The 22,056-nt window shown below is 42.9% G+C and overlaps 1 protein-coding gene across 1 annotated transcript in view; it reads right to left on the reverse strand.

Moving 5' to 3' along the window:
• The window catches only part of PLRG1 (pleiotropic regulator 1), a 168,341-nt gene that overhangs the window by 89,242 nt on the left and 57,043 nt on the right, over positions 1 to 22,056 (reverse strand). The window contains exons 5-7 of the mRNA XM_069242908.1: positions 20,420 to 20,513; positions 18,131 to 18,194; positions 5,511 to 5,612 (exon numbers count right to left, since the gene is read on the reverse strand). Coding sequence (XP_069099009.1) covers positions 5,511 to 5,612; positions 18,131 to 18,194; positions 20,420 to 20,513 — 260 coding nt within the window. The remainder of the gene's footprint in view (positions 1 to 5,510; positions 5,613 to 18,130; positions 18,195 to 20,419; positions 20,514 to 22,056) is intronic.

Raw genomic sequence — 22,056 nt, forward strand, 5'->3', positions numbered from 1 at the left:
GAACTGGAAAAACAACAAATATCATGGAGGAGAACTGTGAAGTATTACAATCGACAAAGAACAAACGTTAGTCACAGCCAACTCCAATTAAGCGAAGTGATCTGTTGAAAATGGCACTTTCCTGCAGGGTTCTCCCCCAAACATTTTGCCTTTCTCCTCCTATTTTTCTGATCTTCTTTTTGTTAGCTTTAGGTCTCTGGGCACTTTACCATTACTAATCAGTGGTAAAATGCATGTGCTCTCTCCCCTAAAACTTGGTAAGATTGCTTACACCTGCCTGGAATATTTAATTTACTGTATGTCTGTTGTAAAGTGGTATATAACATATATCGAGGACCGGTAAAATAATTGCTACCAGTGGGCCTGCAGCTCTGATTGTGCCACCCACATATCTAGCCTTCCAAACCTGTCTCAGGCCTGCGTGCAGAGTTTATTGCTACATTGACTTAGCATTTCAAACTATTTGCCAAGGTCTAAACTCCCCTCATATTCCACCTAAGTCACCCTCTAAGGTACGCCCTAGGTAGTGTGCTGAGTATGTAAAAGGTAAGACTGTACGTTTATGTTTTGCATGTTCTGTTAGTGAAACAGCCTATTTTGTGTTTCACTACTGTGAGGGCGGCTCCTCTCATAGGTTAGCATTAGGAATTCCCTTTTAAATTATTAAGTGGAAATTTCTGATCTGTGTGCTCCTGTGCTCAACATCATCCCCACGGAGACAGTAGCCTAAACAGAGTTCTACGAATTGCCCATAATTTGCCTAATGGAAGCACGTGGGAGGCGTCCGTTGTTGTGGACTCCTGTGGAACTAGGTCTCGGAAAGGCAGTCCTTTTAACAGTCTTTTCGTGTTCCACCATTACAAAGTGGCAAGCTTGACGGCTGACCAACACTACATTTTCCCACTGACTCTCTGTTTGAGTCCATTGGTGTGCTAAGCACTCCTGCAACAGACACGCTTAATCAGGCATGCATTCCTATGGCTATACATGAAGCCAACATATCAGTGAAAAGCATAACTGTCCTCACAGTTACCTGTTGACCTGGTTAGAATTGAGGAATGAATGCCTAAAAATATTATATCCTGGCAGTATTTGGGTAAGCTATTCCTGGTTGTGAGTTGCAAAGTGCTTCTAGGTAAGGTTGGGTGTAACGGGTTGGAGGAGGGCTTTTAAGGCAAGGATAGTAAGATAGTTCATGCAGAAGATTTATGGCAACCTGAGTATGCTGTTAACACTTTCGATGAGTCATGCTTTTGATGAGTCAGTCATCAAGATATGGAAAGACATGTATGATTTGTCTGTGCAGGTGAGCAACTACTACCATGAGACATTTGGTGAAGTCTCTGGGCACAGTAGTGATCACAAAGGGGAGCACTTTGAACTGGGAATGCTGAGCATTTATTACATACCGCAGATGCAGGCAGCGTGCTGGGTGAATAGGAATATGAATATAGGCGTCCTTGAGTCAAGTGTGGTCATGAAGTTGACGTGCTGTAATAACGGGATGGCATTAAGAGTGATCATGTGAAAGTGTATCTGAGAGATTGTACACATATAGGAGATCCAAGGCTGCTCTCAGGGACTTGTCCTTCTTGGGAATAAAGAAGTATAGTGAACAGACCACTGTGCCCTGTTGGAGGAGTGAAACAGGGTCTAAAGCTCGTTTTTTGGGGGAGTGTTTGTACTTCTTCCCTGAGAAACTGTTGATGTTGCGGGGTAAGTCTGTGTTTGTGAGGTGGAATTGTTGGGAGATGCGGAAATGAGCACCAGACAATAACGATGCTGGATAATATCCAACATCCACGGGTTGATGGTGATGCTCCGCCAGGCGAGAAAGAACCTTTGCAGTTGGCTCTTAACAGGTGTTGTTTGATGGGGAGGAATGAGTGATAAGTCAGGGTTTGGTGGTTGTGAAGGATGGTTTGGTAAATCTGCACTTGCCTCTGGAGTTGTTACCCCCTATATGAGGCTCAGTAGTATCCTCTAGGCAAGGTGGTTTGGGTTTATAGCTGCTGGAAAGAATTGGAGGTTTCAGGGGAGATTCCAGCCAGATGACCATGACTGTATGCTGATTGCTGAACGCTTCACTACAGCTGCTTATGCACACTTCTGGCCTTTGCTCCAGTATGGAGGATGATGTCTTCCAAGGGGAACATGAAGGGCAGAACTAGAGCTTAACATGGTGTGCTCTAATATAGCCTAGGTAGGAATTAGTCTATTGACTCTAGTGACAATATGTTAGCTTTATTTCTATGCTTCACTCTCCTTGTTACAATTTTAATCCTGTCACGCTTTATCGTCCTGGTTATTAAAGTATGTGCTTTACTACCCAAGATGCAGTTGCTTCATTAAAACCTTACTGAAACATATACTGCCTCTTTTCCTTGTATATGTGAGAATAATGTTACTGAGAGAAACAGATGTGATGTGAGTGACCACGATTTCCCTGAGTCAATTGTGTCATGCGTTTGGCTGCCCAATCATCCCTGCTCTTGGGCAGAGATGAGGGACTGCTAGTAAGCCAGAGCAAAACCCACATTAGGCAGACAAATGTCACCTGTAATGGTTTAGACTCAGTCTCCCACACTGCAGGCGATTCTGCCGCTCAAATCCAGTAGTCTCATTAGAATAATGAGAGCCTACGCGACATGGCTCTGACATGAACACTCCATGGTAAGATGAGCGTCAAAAGAAGCCACAGTGAGAATGTGTCTGCAGTGCTCCCATGACATTGGCTGTCTCATTATCTTATCTTTTTTGATCCTCTATGGGAAAGTAACTACCTGAGGACCTAATAGATTTTTCCCATTGAATGGGAGGCCCAGGAGATTTGGTGTACCTCTGCTTTAAACCCAGAGACTCGAAGCCAGGCATGTCGGAGTAGTAATACACTAGAGTTTATTCCATTGCTGTAGTATCAGCAGCATCAAGGGCACAAGGCTTTTTGATAGGTACGTTTGTTTTTTGTGCTCTTCTGAGAGGTACTGGAGGAGTTCCTCCATCCTGTCCCAGTGGGTTCTATCATATCTAGAGAGGAGGCTGATGGAGTTTGAGATACACCAGTGATTGAAAGATTTTGTGGGCACCCTCTTTCCAGCTGCGTTAATCTTTTTGCTCTCCTTAACTGGAAGAGGGGCTTCACCTGATGTTTGGGAATTTGCTCTTTAACATGCAGCTGCCTCTTATCTACTCTTGGCCTTATGATCCTACATCGTACCGGGTCAATAAGTAGGTCAGAGGTGTGACGGAGCATACCCTTAAGCATAGGCAAATGTTGTGGTGAACGCTATGTGTAGGAGAGTGTTTGGAATAAAAAGTCATCCTCAGGCAGCTCTGTATGTAGTTTCACCTTAAGGAAGGTGGCAGGCCTACCAATTAAACCATGGTAAGTAGAACTGTCATCCGGGAGAGAAGGCTTTGCAGGGTACAGGTCAGCATCTTTAACAGCTGGCGGGTCAGTGTAATACGTGTCCCATGGGTCATCCTGTGGTAGGATATCAAAAGTGTCGCCGTTATCTCCGCCTCCTAAGAATGAATTGGCCCTTCAGGGGAATATGATGCAGGGGCTGCAAGTGAAGCAGGTGACGCAGGTGCATAGTGTGGAGCCAGGATAGGTGATTGGCTAATGTGCATAGGACTTGTGGCTTGTCCATTCTTTTCCTCTTTTTGGGCAGAATTGGAACATCCAAAGCTTGTTCAAAAGACAGCTCCCTTTCGGAAGATTGTGCACCACAGGGGGGTGGGGGAGTAGGGTGGGGGGGAGGGAGTTTTGCAGGGAGTCTAGTGATTATCCTGCCTGTGTCACGATGGATCATGGTATGCTTTTACTGAGAGTCAATTTCTTCTTGCAATCTTTGAAGCAGGGGTTCCACGGACCAATAGGCGATTTTGCAGGGCACTGAGGATCTCTGCTCCGATACCAAGGGATTTGGGTCCTCAACAAGCTGGTTTTGATGCAGACAGTGGTCGTTGTTTTAATGGCAAAGATTTCAGCTTCGAAGCTCACCTCAAGTATGAGGCAGGAACCGTCAGCTTCAAAGCATGCAGCTTCAATGTTTTCTTCGGAGACAAGCTGGGCGTGTCTGAAGATGATGGTCGGTACCCACCATAGCCCGAAGGCAGGTGTGGCCCGGCAATGCTTTTAGGTCTCTCTGGAATGGACAGTCGATCCTTTATGGTTATTTGCACTCATGGCTGGTTGAGTTGGAGGGAGATCATGGATCTCGATTTCAGAGCCGGAGCTGTCATTGGGGGAGGTCCCTTGTCTGGACCTGGCACCTGTGTGTGTTGTTCTTCCTGGATGTCCTTAGGTCCGAACAAGTCTGGGGCATTGCCTGCGCTCCTTGGAGACATTTTGTAACATTGAGCCCAACAGTGGCATAGAGTCTTCATTGATCTGAAGTGGCAGCAAGCCTGGCAGCTGGACACATTATGTTCAAGAGAGAGGCACAGATTACAGACCATGTGTAGGTTGGCGTGAGGATAATTAGCGTGGCACCGAGGACAAAAATAGAAAACTCCTCCTTTCCATCACTGAGTGGAGGCATCTGAACCCGAAGGTGGAAGAAAACAATCTAGCAATGCAGTCTATGACCATGCGCATTACCACCAAGAGGAGTCACATTATCTTGCGTCTCGAAAGACTTTCTTCGAAGATAAAACAACATGCACACATCTAAGTCCAACTCTAAATGGAAGGATTGTGCTAAGTATATGTATCCACAGCTACACATGCCTCAAAAACAGTATTTCTATACAGCTCTGACATAGCACATCACAATATATATGATGAAAGTATTACACAATGTTAGCTTCAGTCCCATAGTAATGGTAGTATATAGGCAATACTCAAGTCTCCCAAACTATAACATCTGGTTTCTACTAAGAACAAACACTTTACCATAACACACCAATTAGCCATATGTCATCAGAACAATGCCATACACTAAGACAAAACCCTGGCATTATGAACTGAATCCTTCCCAATGAACTACACAATAACAGTGTTGTAACATACTATCACATCACATTAAAACTATAATAATGCATACAAATATGCAGATATTAAAACCATTCAGCCACTACAGCACATTAGATAGTTTTACAAAGGAAACAGCTACTGGGTTAGAAAAAGAATAAAACAGTAGTAATGCAAGGTCATACAATTCAAATAACAGGCTCACAGTTACCCTTGACTGGCTGTAAAACTTACAGTGGCCCACACAAAATTATCAACAGAATGACACACTTAATAATCAAATACAGCCATCATCTTCATTCTGTCAACATCACCCAGCATTCAAACATTTCACGTACTCCAGAGAGAATGTTGTGGGTTTGAAGAGGCTTTCAAGACATTTACTAGAAATAAGGTGCCTGCATGTGTCTAGACAATACGGGGTAACAAGATAGGCCAAATCACATTTTTGCAAAGAACAAACTGGTTAAACAGGCCAACATTGGATACAGCTCACTTTATTCACTTCAACCAATGACAGTTCAAAACTTACTCTGTAAAGTTTCCATGGTGGATGCCACTGGGGTTTTGGCATAGTTTGAGCTTTCTTTATGATCAGGGCCATATTCTTGGTCCCACCAGATTCCATAGACATCTAAATAATCAAGAATGTGCATAATAGTTGAGTAAAACTGATCAGTTAATTTTTATGCATCATCAAGACCTCATGAAAAGAGACTCAAATACATTACAATTAACAGCAAGCAAATACCTTTGGACCCTTCCAGTAGGCAATTACTTCCTCTGCTGTAACAGTGGACAATCTACAACAAGAATTTGCAATGCAATAGGTCTCACATTTGCTTGAGTTAGAGCTATTGGCATTGTAAATTAGTAACTGGACTTTTCGTGCCACATAAATTGGTCAACCCTGACTCATATCTTCTTCTTTTCCTGCCATATAATTCCAGTGGCACTGCATATAACTAAAGCACTTCCATTTATATTCTTCCTCTGTCTGCAGCAAAAAATGAAAATGTTGCTATTTAGCAACCTAATTTAAATCTGCAATGCTACTTCCAATAGAATACCACTTTCATCACTCCACCATCAGAGTTGCTGGCTGGCTAACACAATTCCCCCCAAAAAGACACAAGACAGCCAGAAAGGGGAAATAAACTAGAAGGGTCACCCAAGCTTATCAAGAGTGTTCAAACAGTCAGTGTAATGAGGATGTTATGTTGACCTGAATTATGGTCATAACTGTAATAAGGAGAGATTATTAAAAAAATATACAATTATCATATAAACCTTTATCAGAAATAAACTTTTGACATTAGACTGTACTCCTTAAAATAGTCCCTAGAGGGCACCATAACAAAAAATATAATTTGTACAAAACATGGTCATGCAACCATATTGTTAGCCCCTAGTGGGGATAACCCCATGAAAAAAACAGGAGAAAGTAATGCAGTATAACCATATACTTAGCACTTTTTAGGGTTAGCAGGCCTACTGCAAGGCCTTTAAAACAAAACTTCTCCTAGCTGTAAAACAAATGTTGGAACCATGGAAAAGCTTAAAGGACACTGAATAGTGGGAGAAGGAATTATTTTGGGGTCCCCACTAACCTAGTGTGGGGATCCAGTGATGATGTAGACAGAAAGAGCATTTTGAAGGTGCTCCACTTGCCCTAGGACCACCACAGGCTGAGTTATGAGCAAAAATGTTTTGTATAAGTAATGCCCTGCAAAGCATTATGGTGTGAGTTTTCGTGCCACAAATATATTATAGTATGTTGACTGTAGTGCTCAGAACAGCCCCTAGAGGACACGACAATAAAAATAGCATTTGGAAGAAAAATGGACATGTAACCATACAGTCAGCCCTTAGAGAGCATAACCACATGAAAACATAATGGGAGAAAGTAATGCAGTTTAACCATATATTTAGCCCCCAGAAGGCCTAGTACATTACACATTTTTAAGGCTAGCAAGACTATTGCAATGATATTACAAACAAGAGCCATAAACATAACTTCTCTCAGCAATAAAACAAGAGTTCCAGCCATGAGAAAGCTTACAAAGATAATGAATGGTGCTAGGATTTATTAATTTGGAGTCCCCACTAACAGTGTGTGGGGACCCAGAGATGATGCAGACAGAAAGAGCACATCGTGGTCATTTTTTTTAAGGTGGTCCCATTGTCATAAGACCACCACAGGCTGAGTTATGAGCAAAAAAGTTTTGTAAAAGATATGGCCAAGTTTCTATACCACTAATATTTTTAATAAGTTGAAATAACCGTAATGCTTAGAACAGCCCCTCAAGGACACCACAATGAAAATAGCATTTGTAAGAAACATGGTCATGTAACTATATTGTCAGCCCCTATAGGGCATAACCACACAAAAAGAAAATAGAGATAAATAATGCAGTGTAACTATGTATTTAGCCCATAGAGGGCATAATGCATTACATATATTGAGGGGTAACAGGCCTATAACAATGATATTACAAACAAGGTCCTTAGAGCAAAAGCAAATCCCACCTGTAAAACAAAAGTTCCAACCATGAGAGGGCTTAAACAGCCACTGAATGATGGGAGGGGTTATTATGTTTGGGTCCCCACTAACCTAGTGTAGGGGCCCATGGATAATGTAGACAGAAAGAGCACATCATGCTGAACATTTTGTAGGTGGTCCCATTAACCTAGGACCACCACCGGCTGAGTTATGAGCAAAAATGTTTTGTAAAAGATATACCCAGCAAAGCATTTTAGGTCAAGTTTTTCCGAGTGCAGTGAATATTGTAGTATCTACTCTTCCGCTGTGCCTCAAGAGCAGCTCTCCAATACCGCTGATAGAGTTCATGCTGTTGTGCCTGTTCGCGCCATGGCCGCTATGCAGCACGCAGGGGAAAGACAAAAGAAAGAAAAAGTTGTTTGCCTACGCTGAAGTATATGGGCAATCGTGCAATAATCCATGAAACGGGGTAGTCTGCAAGCCATGACAAAAACAGCCTCAATGCGGGACAAACAAAGTATTTACCAATGACATCAAGTGCTTTTTGAAAGGAAAGCCCACAAACGAGTGATAGTGATGGGCGTAAGGTGGGCGTGGTTAAGCGGCCACAATACTTACAACAGGTCAAAGCATGTGTGTGCTCGACCTAAAAAATACCAAAATTTTAGGAAGATTGACCTGACAGTCATGTGAAAGGGGTATCTGATTAAAAGTGACGTAGTACGGGTGACATATGAAATTCTTTAAGGGCTGGAATTTGAATACTTCAAGATCAGTAACTAATTTTATAAACTTAAATCTTTGGCTGGTGGAGTGAATAGGAAGAATTAAAATGTAAAAAAAAAAAAAAAAAAAGCACATCAATTCCTGATATGCTATGACGCGCTTTTACAACACAATTAGGCATTAAATGTCTTTCAAAGACAAACTTTAGCACATACAATACACCAAGGAACAGCTCATCCACGGTTTTGGACTTCCAGGTAACACAATATTTCAAAATCTCCAGTGATGGCATGCTCTACAGACTGAAGGATAAGTGCAAAGCAATCCATGGGAAATACATTGCTATCAAATATAGTACCTTTTCCCTGGACTTCACAGTGTTGCCCAGCTGTGTCCATACATAGTCATATTCAGAGAAACAGCAAAAAAAAAAAAAAAAAAAAAAAAAACAGTACTTTCACCCCAGTAATTACTGTAAGGAAACAGCCTTTTTGCAGGTTTTCTCCCATTTTTTGCCTCCATTTGGACGATTGGCTGATGATTTCGTGGATCTAAGTGCACTGAGTCCTGCTGTCCAAACCTCAGTGACAGTGTTTGGTTACTTCTACAAAAGTTATGTTATGTTGAGTTGGGCGTCCCCAGTTGGCAAGTTCTGACTTACTTACAAGTACCTACTACATAGTACCCAGGTACCTAGACCATGTAAGGAAGAGTGTGCACACAAGGCTGCTGCACTAGTTGTGCTACCCTGTGTGGGATAAAGTGAAAACATGTCTCCAGACTGACAATGCAAACTGGAAAGGTAGTGTCACACTGTCAGTTCGACTTTGCCATTGCCATTAGTGACAAAGTGGCCAAGTCCCTTAATTGTATAAATAAGTCTCCTCTAATGAAGGCCTAGCAAGCCTTATGGCAAGGAGATGTATATTACTAAAGAAGACAGTTTCATATATGACTTGAAAGCAAAACCCTAATAGTTGTTGTTTTGCTGAGGAAAGTTAGTAGCCACATTGGCTAACACAGAGTTATCGCATGGCATCCCAGCCTGGCTTCTGAATGATACTACCTAACTGGGTACTGTAAAGTATCAAATTAATTATGCCATTAAATATTACTTGGTCAAGTCGACTTTTAAAGTTAAGCCACTTTTAGAATGTTGCTAATCTGTGCCCCAGCTAGGTCCAGTGGCCTCACAAAGTCCCTGGCACACACACACAGCTTTCTGCCCACCTGGGGAGATGTGTGAATGACTCCTTGGCTCAGGAACAAAGGAGTTTGCCACAGAGTGAGGTGACACCTCCTCCCACAGGATGGCTACTCAGGGTGTTAGCCCAAAAGGTGGGCTTCAAAAGGAAACTGCTTTTGAAGGTCAAATGGTAATAACACTCCCGAGCAGGCTGCCTTTTGTTCCTGTAGACAAGTTAGGGACAGTGAAAGAGAGGGGGAAACCCAGTGTCAGAACCGGTTTTCCCATGGGCGTGTACCCCGTAGGTAGCCACACCTATGGGTGGGCTACCAAGCTTCTGACAATCAAGAAGGATCATGCCAACTTAGAAGAAGCAAGAATGTTGCATTCTGGGATAGCCAGATGCCACACCAGAAAGGAATTTCATCACTCAAGAGGAGGTGAACTACTAGCCCATTGGCTAATGACCGCGTTGTCCCCAGAGTAAGGACCAAAGGAGGACAATCTTGCTGGCGTTGGAAGCGCACAAAGAGGCTGTATCCTCGGAAGGACTGCACCTGCTACCTTTGGGCTAGTAAAGTTCGGATTGTTTCTGTAACTTCTGACTCAGGGAAAGCTCGATTCCCAGCACCAGATCGAAGCAGTGACGCTAAGGGTCAGTTTGCTGTTCCCCTGGTACAGTACCAGGGACATTAAGGCTGGAAAAGCCCAAATCGCCAAGTTGGTAGCCACTGCGGACGTTTTGCAGCTACCGGACGCCGCGCACTTCAAGAAACGTATTCAAGATTGCCAAAAGTTGCACCGATGTCTGCTAAACCCATGGGTGTTGTCTGTTCTTGGTTTTGTCACCCAAGATGAACACTAGCCCCATCAAAGATTTGCAGCTGAGCGCTGCAGCTGTCCTTCTGCTATCACAGAGGACTCTGTGAGATCCGATGTTCAGTGGGCAAAATCATCTCACCTTAACCGATGGATGGAGGACTCACCAGGAACATACCACCGTCGACCGCATTGCATCAGGTGCATCCTTGAGCATCTTTTCATCGTGCATCCTTAGCATTAGGACCACTCTATTGTCATCAATAACGGTCATATCCTAAAGGCTGGAAATAGACTGGAAAAGACCCTGGAGGCCAGTCAACTGTCCAAAGTATTTTTACCGGCCTCCTAGACCTCCGCATTGTTGCAATTGGTTCCCAACTCAGGTCAGAGTTGCCAGACTAACTCTTTCAAACTTTTCAAAATTTTACAAACTTTTTGTTGGCCAATGCTTGTTTGCAGTGGATATAAAAGTTATTTCATGCTTGAAAAATTCTTATCCCTGAAACCCTCCATTGGATTTTGATGGACAAGGACTCTAAAAATTCATAAAAATATACTCTATGTTTAGAAATTAGTGTAGTGTTTCGTTCTTGTTGTGAGAGTTTCGTTCTTGTTGTGAGACTTGATTTCGTTGTTTGGTGCTGTTTTGCTTTCACTAAGACCAAGCTGAAAACAATCTCTGGAATGCACTTCTTAGTTTAAAGAAGAGATTTATTATTACTTTACCACGAGTTTCCTGAGAGAAGAGATTAGTAGGTTGGAGGCACACGATTAAAAGTAGTCACAGCAATGAAAGGAAAATATATCAAAGTGATTCTCAATTGCAATGTACACAGCAAATGTATGTGATTATATTATAAGCATAACTTCAAAGCAAAGTATAAAAGTCACAATTCATCACCGTAGGGCCTATCACTGCTCTTCATCTTTCTCATGCTATCAAGTTGATGACTCCTGTTCAACTGCGAGAAAAAGATCTTCCACCAAACGGGAGGTCAGGCAGCTGACGTCCGCACCTGACTGAAGTCTTTGAAAATTCCCCCTCTCTAATGCCCAGGGACACAGTTTATAATGAAAAGCCTGTTAACAGGCCCTTTCCTCTAATAGTCAAAACATGCTTGTAGGAAAGTTGGCTCTGTATGTGCTATTTCAAAGTAAGGAATAGCATGCACAGAGTCCAAGGGTTCCCCTTAGAGGTAAAATAGTGGTAAAAATAGATAATACTAATGCTCTATTTTGTGGTAGTGTGGTCGAGCAGTAGGCTTATCCAAGGAGTAGTGTTAAGCATTTGTTGTACATACACATAGACAATAAATGAGGTACACACACTCAGAGACAAATCCAGCCAATAGGTTTTGTTATAGAAAAATATCTTTTCTTAGTTTATTTTAAGAACCACAGGTTCAAATTTAACATGTAATATCTTGTTTGAAAGGTATTGCAGGTAAGTACATTAGGAACTTTGAATCATTTCAATTGCATGTATACTTTTCAAGTTATTGACAAATAGCTACTTTAAAAGTGGACACTGCAATTTTCACAGTTCCTGGGGGAGGTAAGTTTTTGTTAGTTTTACCAGGTAAGTAAGACACTTACAGGGTTCAGTTCTTGGTCCAAGGTAGCCCACCGTTGGGGGTTCAGAGCAACCCCAAAGTCACCACACCAGCAGCTCAGGGCCGGTCAGGTGCAGAGTTCAAAGTGGTGCCCAAAACGCATAGGCTAGAATGGAGAGAAGGGGGTGCCCCGGTTCCGGTCTGCTTGCAGGTAAGTACCCGCGTCTTCGGAGGGCAGACCAGGGAGGTTTTGTAGGGCACCGGGGGGGACACAAGCCCACACAGAAATTTCACCCTCAGCGGCGCGGGGGCGGCCGGGTGCAGTGTAGAAACAAGCGTCGGGTTTTCAATGTTAGTCTATGAGAGATCAAGGGATCTCTTCAGCGCTGCAGGCAGGCAAGGGGGGGCTTCCTCGGGGAAACCTCCACTTGGGCAAGGGAGAGGGACTCCTGGGGGTCACTTCTCCAGTGAAAGTCCGGTCCTTCAGGTCCTGGGGGCTGCGGGTGCAGGGTCTTTTCCAGGCGTCGGGACTTAGGTTTCAGAGAGTCGCGGTCAGGGGAAGCCTCGGGATTCCCTCTGCAGGCGGCGCTGTGGGGGCTCAGAGGGGACAGGTTTTGGTACTCACAGTCGTAGAGTAGTCCGGGGGTCCTCCCTGAGGTGTTGGTTCTCCACCAGCCGAGTCGGGGTCGCCGGGTGCAGTGTTGCAAGTCTCACGCTTCTTGCGGGGAGTTGCAGGGTTCTTTAAAGCTGCTTCTTGAAACAAAGTTGCAGTCTTTTTGGAGCAGGTCCGCTGTCCTCGGGAGTTTCTTGTCGTCGTCGAAGCAGGGCAGTCCTCAGAGGATTCAGAGGTCGCTGGTCCCTTTGGAAGGCGTCGCTGGAGCAGAGTTCTTTGGAAGGCAGGAGACAGGCCGGTGAGTTTCTGGAGCCAAGGCAGTTGTTGTCTTCTGGTCTTCCTCTGCAGGGGTTTTCAGCTAGGCAGTCCTTCTTCTTGTTGTTGCAGGAATCTAATTTTCTAGGGTTCAGGGTAGCCCTTAAATACTAAATTTAAGGGCGTGTTTAGGTCTGGGGGTTAGTAGCCAATGGCTACTAGCCCTGAGGGTGGATACACCCTCTTTGTGCCTCCTCCCAAGGGGAGGGGGTCACAATCCTAACCCTATTGGGGGAATCCTCCATCTGCAAGATGGAGGATTTCTAAAAGTTAGAGTCACCTCAGCTCAGGACACCTTAGGGGCTGTCCTGACTGGCCAGTGACTCCTCCTTGTTGCTTTCTTTGTTCCCTCCAGCCTTGCCGCCAAAAGTGGGGGCCGTGGCCGGAGGGGGCGGGCAACTCCACTAAGCTGGAGTGCCCTGCTGGGCTGTGACAAAGGGGTGAGCCTTTGAGGCTCACCGCCAGGTGTTACAGCTCCTGCCTGGGGGAGGTGTTAGCATCTCCACCCAGTGCAGGCTTTGTTACTGGCCTCAGAGTGACAAAGGCACTCTCCCCATGGGGCCAGCAACATGTCTTTAGTGTGGCAGGCTGCTGGAACTAGTCAGCCTACACAGACAGTCGGTTAAGTTTCAGGGGGCACCTCTAAGGTGCCCTCGGGGGTGTATTTTGCAATAAAATGTACACTGGCATCAGTGTGCATTTATTGTGCTGAGAAGTTTGATACCAAACTTCCCAGTTTTCAGTGTAGCCATTATGGTGCTGTGGAGTTCGTGTTTGACAGACTCCCAGACCATATACTCTTATGGCTACCCTGCACTTACAATGTCTAAGGTTTTGTTTAGACACTGTAGGGGTACCATGCTCATGCACTGGTACCCTCACCTATGGTATAGTGCACCCTGCTCTAGGGCTGTAAGGCCTCAGGGATGTGGAATTCCTATCGCCCAACGCCCGGGACATCTTGTTTGGGGTCAAGGGCAACAAGTTTTTATGTTTACTTTGTCCTTGGGACAAGTAGGCCCAACCCCCTGCAGCACAAACCCTTTGGCTGCCTGTTTACAGAGAGTGGAAGTCTCTGCAGTTGAGGTAATGTGTTTCCAAAAGATAATGCTGTTCGAACTTGTATTTATGGTTCATTATTTGAAAGTCTTCATTATTAGGGTGAGTGCTGTAAATAAATGTTTTAAGGTCACACTTCACTACTGACGTTGGTTCCAGTACAAAAAAAAAAAAAAAACGTGTACACACATGTTTGAAAAGTTTAGGCTAAGAGGCTAAGTATAATGCTCCCAGAATGCTCTCTGATTATATGCAAATGAAGTGTCATTTAGTAAAATGTGTTGATGCATGCTAGTATTTCCCCAAAATATTTCTAATGGAAAATCAGTGTAACCATTTTCAACACGATTATGGGAAGCATGAAAATAAACAAACACTGACAAAGCCAACCGATCTGACATATTTTTATAAGTCTTTTAGTTTCATCAATGCGTGTCTTGTTTTGAGATGGCTTTTGTAACACTTTATTGTTGTGGGAGCTACCAGGCCCTCAACATTGTAACAAACACTGGCAAAACCCCCCCAAAAAAGTTTTTGAACTCTAAAAGCACAGGTTGCCACCAGCGGCATAACAAAGGCCCCGCAGCCGCCCTCCAGGGGGCCCCTTCAGCACAGCACCTGCCCTGAGTGAGTCTGGAGAGGGGGCTCCTCCATGTTCTTTGCAAAGGGGCACCCTCCAGTTTCGTTACGTTACTGATTGCCACTGTAGTTCCTGACACTGAACAAAACTACTTTGTGTGGCAATATGCTCCTTGTGGAAGAGCAGAATGCGATCACTCACAGTAAAGCCAGCCGAAAGAGAGAGAAATAGAAGTTTAATAAAAACAAAATGTCTTTGTTAACACCAGACCTAATTAGGGACCAAGACCCACATGTAGATTGCTTTTTGCATGTCACAAACAGCGACCTTCGCTGTTTGCGACTTGCAAAAAGCACATTGCGATGCACAAACCCAGTTTTGCGATTCAGTAACCTGGTTACCGAATCACAAAACGGGTTTGCGACTCGCAATTAGTAAGGGGTGTTCCCTTCCTAATTGCGACTCTTAGTGCAATGTAGGATTGTTTTGTGACCGCGAACGCGGGCGCAAACAAATCGCAGTTTGCACCCATTTCAAATGGGTGCTAACACTTTCGCAAAAGGGAAGGGATCCCCATGGGACCCCTTCCCCATTGTGAATGTCACTGTAAACATTTTTTCAGAGCAGGCAGTGGTCCTGCGGACCACTGCCTGCTCTGAAAAAATGAAACGTTTCATTTTTCGTTTTTGTTATGCATCTCGTTTTCCTTTAAGGAAAACAGGCTGCATTACAAACAAAAAAAAACTGCTTTATTGAAAAGCAGTCACAGACATGCTGTCTCCAGCAGGCCACCATTCGCGAGGGGGTCACAAATTGCGACCCACCTCATGATTATTCATGAGGTGGGCATTTGCGAAGCCCTTGCGAATCACAGATGGTGTCAAGGACACCATCCTACATTCGGATTTGCGACTCGCAATTTGCAAGTCACAAATCTGAACCTACCTACATGTGGCCCCAAATTCTTAAAGAAAGTCACAAAAGTGCACCCATGGTATATGTCGTACCCCTGTAAAATATTTGTGAACTGTATTTTAGCATGGGTAAATACGATGTGTAGATTTGCTCATGTGAAAATCTATTGAGCATTTGCAAGTTCATTTTCCCTCCAGCCACTTTCTTCCCAACCCTGGAAGAAGTTCTAATTCTGCCATTGTCAGGAGTAAATTCTCCAACCTTTCTTATTATGGGAAAATATTAGAGAGAAGCTGGTAAAAATCTTTAAAACATGCAGGTTAGTAGGTTTGCAGACTCAAAGGCATTCCAGCCCTGGAACTATTGCTTGCTGCCTCCTCCAGCCCCAGTATGCAGATCTTCAGAAAGGTGGCAAAATAAGGAAATTGCTACAGTAGGGATTGAAACTGCAAGTATTCAAGCCCTACTATGGTAGTAGCCCTGGCATAATTAGAGAGGCTATTAATTGCTGCCATAATTTGTCGCCACACTACATGGCACCAAAGGGACAAGTAGATCTTTTTACAGGACAAGTAGATTTGAGAAGCAACCTGTCCCCTGGACAAGTAGATATTTTAATAAATTCCACACCCCTGGGCCTGCTAGAGGGGTGACTGACCTATACTTGCATAGGCAGTGAGAGGCTGGCATGGCACCCTGAGGGGAGTGCCATGTCGACTTACTCGTTTTGTTCTCACTAGCACACACAAGCTGGCAAGCAGTGTGTCTGTGCTGAGTGAGAGGTCTCCAGGGTGGCATAAGACATGCTGCAGCCCTTAGAGACCTTCCTTGGCATCAGGGCCCTTGGTACTAGAAGTACCAGTTACAAGGGACTTATCTGGATGCCAGGGTCTGCCAATTGTGGATACAAAAGTACAGGTTAGGGAAAGAACACTGGTGCTGGGGCCTGGTTAGCAGGCCTCAGCACACTTTCAATTGTAAACATAGCATCAGCAAAGGCAAAAAGTCAGGGGGCAACCATGCCAAGGAGGCATTTCCTTACAATGCTGGCTACTGTAAATCAGAGTTGGAAAAGAACAAGCTGGAGGGTGGCCAAGTCTCCAAAGCCCATTCCTTCCCAAGGCTGGGTAGAGGGGAAAAACCCCACAAAATATACGCTCCCTTATCACGCGAGGGTTCGGTGAGAACAAAATACGAAAAAACAGCTTGGTCTACCATGTGGAAAAACACAGCTCATCTGCAATGTCTAACGCCACGATAAAGCCCATAGGCAGCTAAACTGAATAAAGAATGTAATGTCTAATGCCACGTTAAAGCCAATAGGCACCTAACCTAAATACAAAATGTTATGTCTAATGCCATGTTAAAGCCAATAGGCAGCTAAACTGAATACAACATGTAATGTGCTACTGGTGAACATTAAACAACTAATATGCGCAGTGGTGAAACACAAAGTCAGTGGTCAAACACAATTAATGGCATAACAGGCGCTGTTAAATGCTTTACACATCGTTCCTTTGCTGAGCCTTACTGCTCGCAGGCAAAGCTTCTAGGGGCTGAGCTTAAGGTTAAGTAAACAAGCCTGACTAGACCAAAGAAGGTATTTGTGAGTGTATTGCACGGCAACACCCCACAGACATATCATATAGTACACCCAAATCCTCACAATTACCATCTTGAAAGTCTCTCAGGTGAGGATAGAGGTGAAGTCAGATAAGCTTTTAAACCTTATTACAATACACTCTGGGTAACACAAGCATTTTTTTGGCAATGGTTAAAAAAAAAAAAAAAAAAAATGTTTGACTCACTGTGCTCACAATGGAACCATTGTCAGAGGGGCTGCTCCTATTAGAGGTGGATGTCACCTCAGTGAAATGTGTATAATAATACGCACAAAAAATTTGTCTTGACCCTAAATTAGCTGCCTCACTGATCTGCACTACACAAATTTACTAAGAGTACTGATTTAAATTCCCCCGCTTCCAGACTTGCTATCCTCCGTTTTTTAAAGACCAAAGTGAATAGCTTTAAACTAACAGAACTCAGCACATGCCATAAATCATTTATAGATAAAATGCTTGAAAAAAAGCCAAAAACAAGCCCAATTTTTTGTAATAAGGGATTAGGGATTCTAAAGCAGAGCATACAGAGAAATTGTATAACTGACGAAAATGATACCCATGTTGCTAAACGTATTACCAATAACAGTTATTAATAACTGAATGGTTTTGAAAATGCCTAGAATATATTTGTCCCTCATTTCATAAAAGACAGTCTATCGCTCCAGGTTATTTTGCTAAACTCGACTGGCAAAGCCAATAGGCTATTTTATATTGCAAACATGTCACAGAAAGATGGGGTGGCCCATTGCCTCTTGCAGTATGTGGTGGGGGGGAGGGGGGTGGACAGAAAGAAAAATATAAATAACAACTGAGAAGACTAAAGCATGAAGATGGCTGACCAAAATTACCTCCACATATGCATAGATTTATGCATGCATTTTTTAAGGGTTAAGGTTTTTTTATTATTACATGAAGGTGGCAAGACAACTGTAACGCTCTACAGAAGAACTGTAAAGGAACAGATTTTCTCTTCAAGTAAATGTGAAAGCATGGATTTGCCTCTCACCATAAATAGAACTGCCGCCTTTGAAGCACTGTTAAGTTACAACCCTGACAAAAATACAGCTTCAAGACATTTCTCCATACTTAGCCATCAACACAACCCTTAAAAAACATGGTCTGCTTTGAACTAAGTCAGACAAGCAAAGACTATGCAAAAAACATAATATGAAACATTTGAGACCTATTTCCTCACCAACAATGCAGTTACAAATCACAAATTGAAACCTGGTCAGCTTTTTGACATTAAGATACTTACCATAGATACTCCAAGAGGCTGAGAACGTTCACCTACACCAACAGCAGTTCGCTGAGCATCTATCCTGTTTGCAAGAAAATGAAAAGTAAATCATACATTTAAGGCATATAAATTCACACAGATATCACTTCAGATGGTTGACTTAAGGTTTACCTAACCTGCAGGGCTAGTTTTGTAAATGCGAGTAAATTAATTTATTAAAACACAGCTCCACTGAAGAAAATGGAGAGTCAACATGCTATGAATATTGGTAGAGGCACACTACCATCAAAGTTTTAATAGCCCAATCCACTGGTTCTTAGCATCTGGAGGTCCTCGAGACCTAATTAGGAGGTCAATGACTGGTTTACAACATTACACAATATTAAATTCTTGGAGCATATTGACTTATACCGAACAGGTGTCAACCACCCACCTGGATAAGACATGCATTAAGCAGAATTCAACCGCCGCTGCTGCATAGTTTTGGCCTGCACTGCCAGCATGATTCCGATAGCCCTGACCACATCATACATGGGATTTTTTTTTTAACTAAGCTGAGTTAATGACCAATATCTTGACGCTAGTTGAAAGAGCTGAATGATTAAAATGATACACTTAATTTCTGTGCTGTAGATCAGTGGTTCCCAACCTTTTGACTTCTGTGGACCCCTACTTTATCATTACTGGAACCCAGGGATCCCCACTGAAACATCATTGGAATCCAGGGACAACTCCCAATCCAGGGACAACTCCCCTTCCCTGTCCCAGAGTCATTACTGGAAGCTGGGTACCTAATCTGTTAACATTATTTAATTTTCTAAGCAGTCACGGACCCCCTGAGGCGGCTTTGCGGACCCCCAGGGGTCCCTGGACCACAGGATGGGATCCACTGCTGTATATTAGAGTAGTAGCAGCAGCATTCAGTATAAACACATCAGAGAAAGCAGGTCTTTTAATGGAAGGCAGAAGTAGATGTGACACACAATAATGACCTGGCCTGTGCTATTGTATCTAAACCCAATATGTCTCATAATAAAAGGCTAAAAGTCAGAACTATCTAATATTTTTATTATAAAATACCTCTCTAAACAGTGCATACAATGCAATCACAGTACTGAATCTTGTTATCCTTCTGAGGAACCAAAAACAAGACTCACTGGATTAAGGGATATCAACAACTGGCAACGGCAAAGCACAATCACAAAACTCTGGCTATAAACACTACAGGACAAAACATGCTATTTATTAAAATGTCAGTCTCTGCACTATTTCACACAAATTTATCTGCAGCAATGTACATGCACTGAACCAAGGAACTACTTGTTGACTGAAAACTGCAAGGGGTCTGTGGTGCCGCATTAACATTTACCACAACTCAGTAGCCTCACCAAACCAAAGAGTCAACTAGAAGTGATGGCTGCTGACAGCCAAATGCTAAAATGTCATTGCTTCCCCAGTGGATAATATCCACAATAGGTATTTCTGACCATATGACACTTCAGCATAAGAGCGGAATGTGGTAGAGCAAATGGGCGGCATATGGGCTGATAGGCAGACAGGTGTGATCTTGAGTGCTGGAAAAACAAAAATGATACAAAGGGGGGCAGGGACATGAAAGAGCATTCTGACAACCATCCATCTGTCAGAAAACAGGACTGCAATGACAAACGTAGGAAGGGTTGTAGAAAGCCACAAACTCAGAAGCAGCACAGTAGGTCTACGAAAGAAAGGGGCAGGAACATACCAACTGCCATTAGACAGAGACAGTAGTCAAGGATGTTTAAGAAATTAATTAGTGACTGAAAAGAAGCACAAATGAATCCGGTGACAAGTGGTGGACACTGAAAGGAGCTCTATCAGGTGAGAGACAAGAGATGGAATTGGAAGATTTGAGAAACAGAACAAGGTATGAGGAGGTACACAGGCAAAAGTAAAACTAATGTGGTTGTCTATTGTGGTGGGGAAAGGGCTGATAAACAGGACTGTGCCCCATGGGATGGGGTTTTCACAGGTGCCTCACTCATGGAAGGGAAGCTGCATCTTTAAAAAAAAGTAGAAAAAAAAAACATTTCTGTGACGTTGCAAATAGGTTTTATGTTCATGACAAGTGGCCTGATCCTCCATCCCTAGAGCATAAATTTCACACATCAACAAATCACTAAACAGGAAAAAAGTGTGAAGAAAAATTAAAGATGGATTTTTCCACCAAGAAACTAGGTAATCAGAACTGTGATCACCTGGAAATCCACAAGAATATTTTTATTGAGTTTATTGAGTTTATCAGAAACAGTTAAATCTTGCCCAAACCTGGATTGGGAGGATGGAAGAGCCAGTGCCAAAGATTGTGCTGCTGATTCACTAGGCATCCTCTGGATCTGTGTATCGGCTGTCAAAGCAACACCTTGGAGAAAGCAGAGATGATGACATTAAGAAGCAACTTGAACTCACCCTTTATTGCGTTAAGTCTATAACTTAGTCAATAACTTTTTAAGTGAAATAAAATATTAATCATTTGGAGATACATGTTTTTATGCTACTTCCAAAATATTCACAGGGACAGCACACCCTGAACACAGAACAAAAGACCTTTTATTGGGCATTTTTAACTTCAATGAAGCATAAGTTACTCTCTTGGAAATTCTATGTCTAAATAATAAATAGTAACAATGGGTCTTTACAAAACCTGAGATCATGGGGGAAAGGGTAGTGGGATTAGCAATCATTGTCAAAATCCTTTTACCAACTTGAATCTTCTAGCAGTTAATTAAAATGCCTCTCAGAGAAAATCTGTCGGCATCCTGTTGCTGGAGCCTAAACATCATTTATTTACCTCACTTCTAAAGCCCCTCAACAGCACTGAGTTTCTTATAGAGTTCCTACAATGTTCAACTTTAAACCACTCTCACAATGTATTAGTAGGCAATTTGAATACTTACTCAGCTCCCATTTTTTGTACAGGTGCACAACAACTAACAGATTTTCTTTGATTTTTTTTTAACCTAAAATAATTTGTTCCTTTGGCCCCATTGTATTCTTCATGAAATCCTAAACCTTTTCCATAGACTAGAATATGCCATCCCTTTTTCTTGGGCGGTCCTGGAGAAGGCCCCTGCATTTGAATCACTACCTTTCTTCATAGATACAAGATGCTGGAAGAAACTGATCCATAATGGACTAGCATCTACAAGGGTGTGATGTCCCCATTCTCCAAAGGATAAGCCCTGGTGTCTACCATCTAATTGTAATGCTCTCCTTGAAAATACCTGTATCTGCATTTGCTGCCATTGATGAGATTCTATAAGGAAACCCAACTCAAAACTGCAAAACAACATCTCTGAGCTTTGAAGTGTAGTGGCTTAGTCACAAAATAATATACAAATCCATGATTAAAAACCAACAAAAGCAGCCTTCTCATACTAAAAAGAGCTTCAATCTGACAACAGCTCTTTTCAAAGCTTACACAATTGGCTTTACCAAAACGTAAAACTCCATATTGTTGCATGGATCAGAAATCGACCAAGACTCCCAAAACTTTCAGGCTAAAAAAGCACAAACTGAAATAATATTGCAAGGCTTCAGTTAAATCTTGCCAAAGAACTGACTACTCTTCCAGCTGCAAATCAATCAATGTTTAAATTTAAGCAGCTTGAGGAGCACGACATCAACAGCATAATCTCAAGCAACATTCTGCCAACAGTATATATTTGCTATAATTATTGCTTCATTGTTGTCTGGTATTACTCCTCTTGCCTTAGCGTTTCCTACTTTAGTAACACTGTTAAAAAGTCATGACATATTAACAAATTAGTCGACACATCTCACAACTGTCTTTCATGGCTAAATTACTAGAGACAGCAAGATATAACCAACTTCATGAGTTTGTCGAACTTAATCATTTAGTACATTTGATGCAGGCCAGTTTTTGACCAGCGCATAGCACGGAA

This window comes from Pleurodeles waltl, chromosome 1_2 (assembly GCF_031143425.1).
Source record: "Pleurodeles waltl isolate 20211129_DDA chromosome 1_2, aPleWal1.hap1.20221129, whole genome shotgun sequence".
NCBI classification, from domain to species: Eukaryota; Metazoa; Chordata; class Amphibia; order Caudata; family Salamandridae; genus Pleurodeles; species Pleurodeles waltl.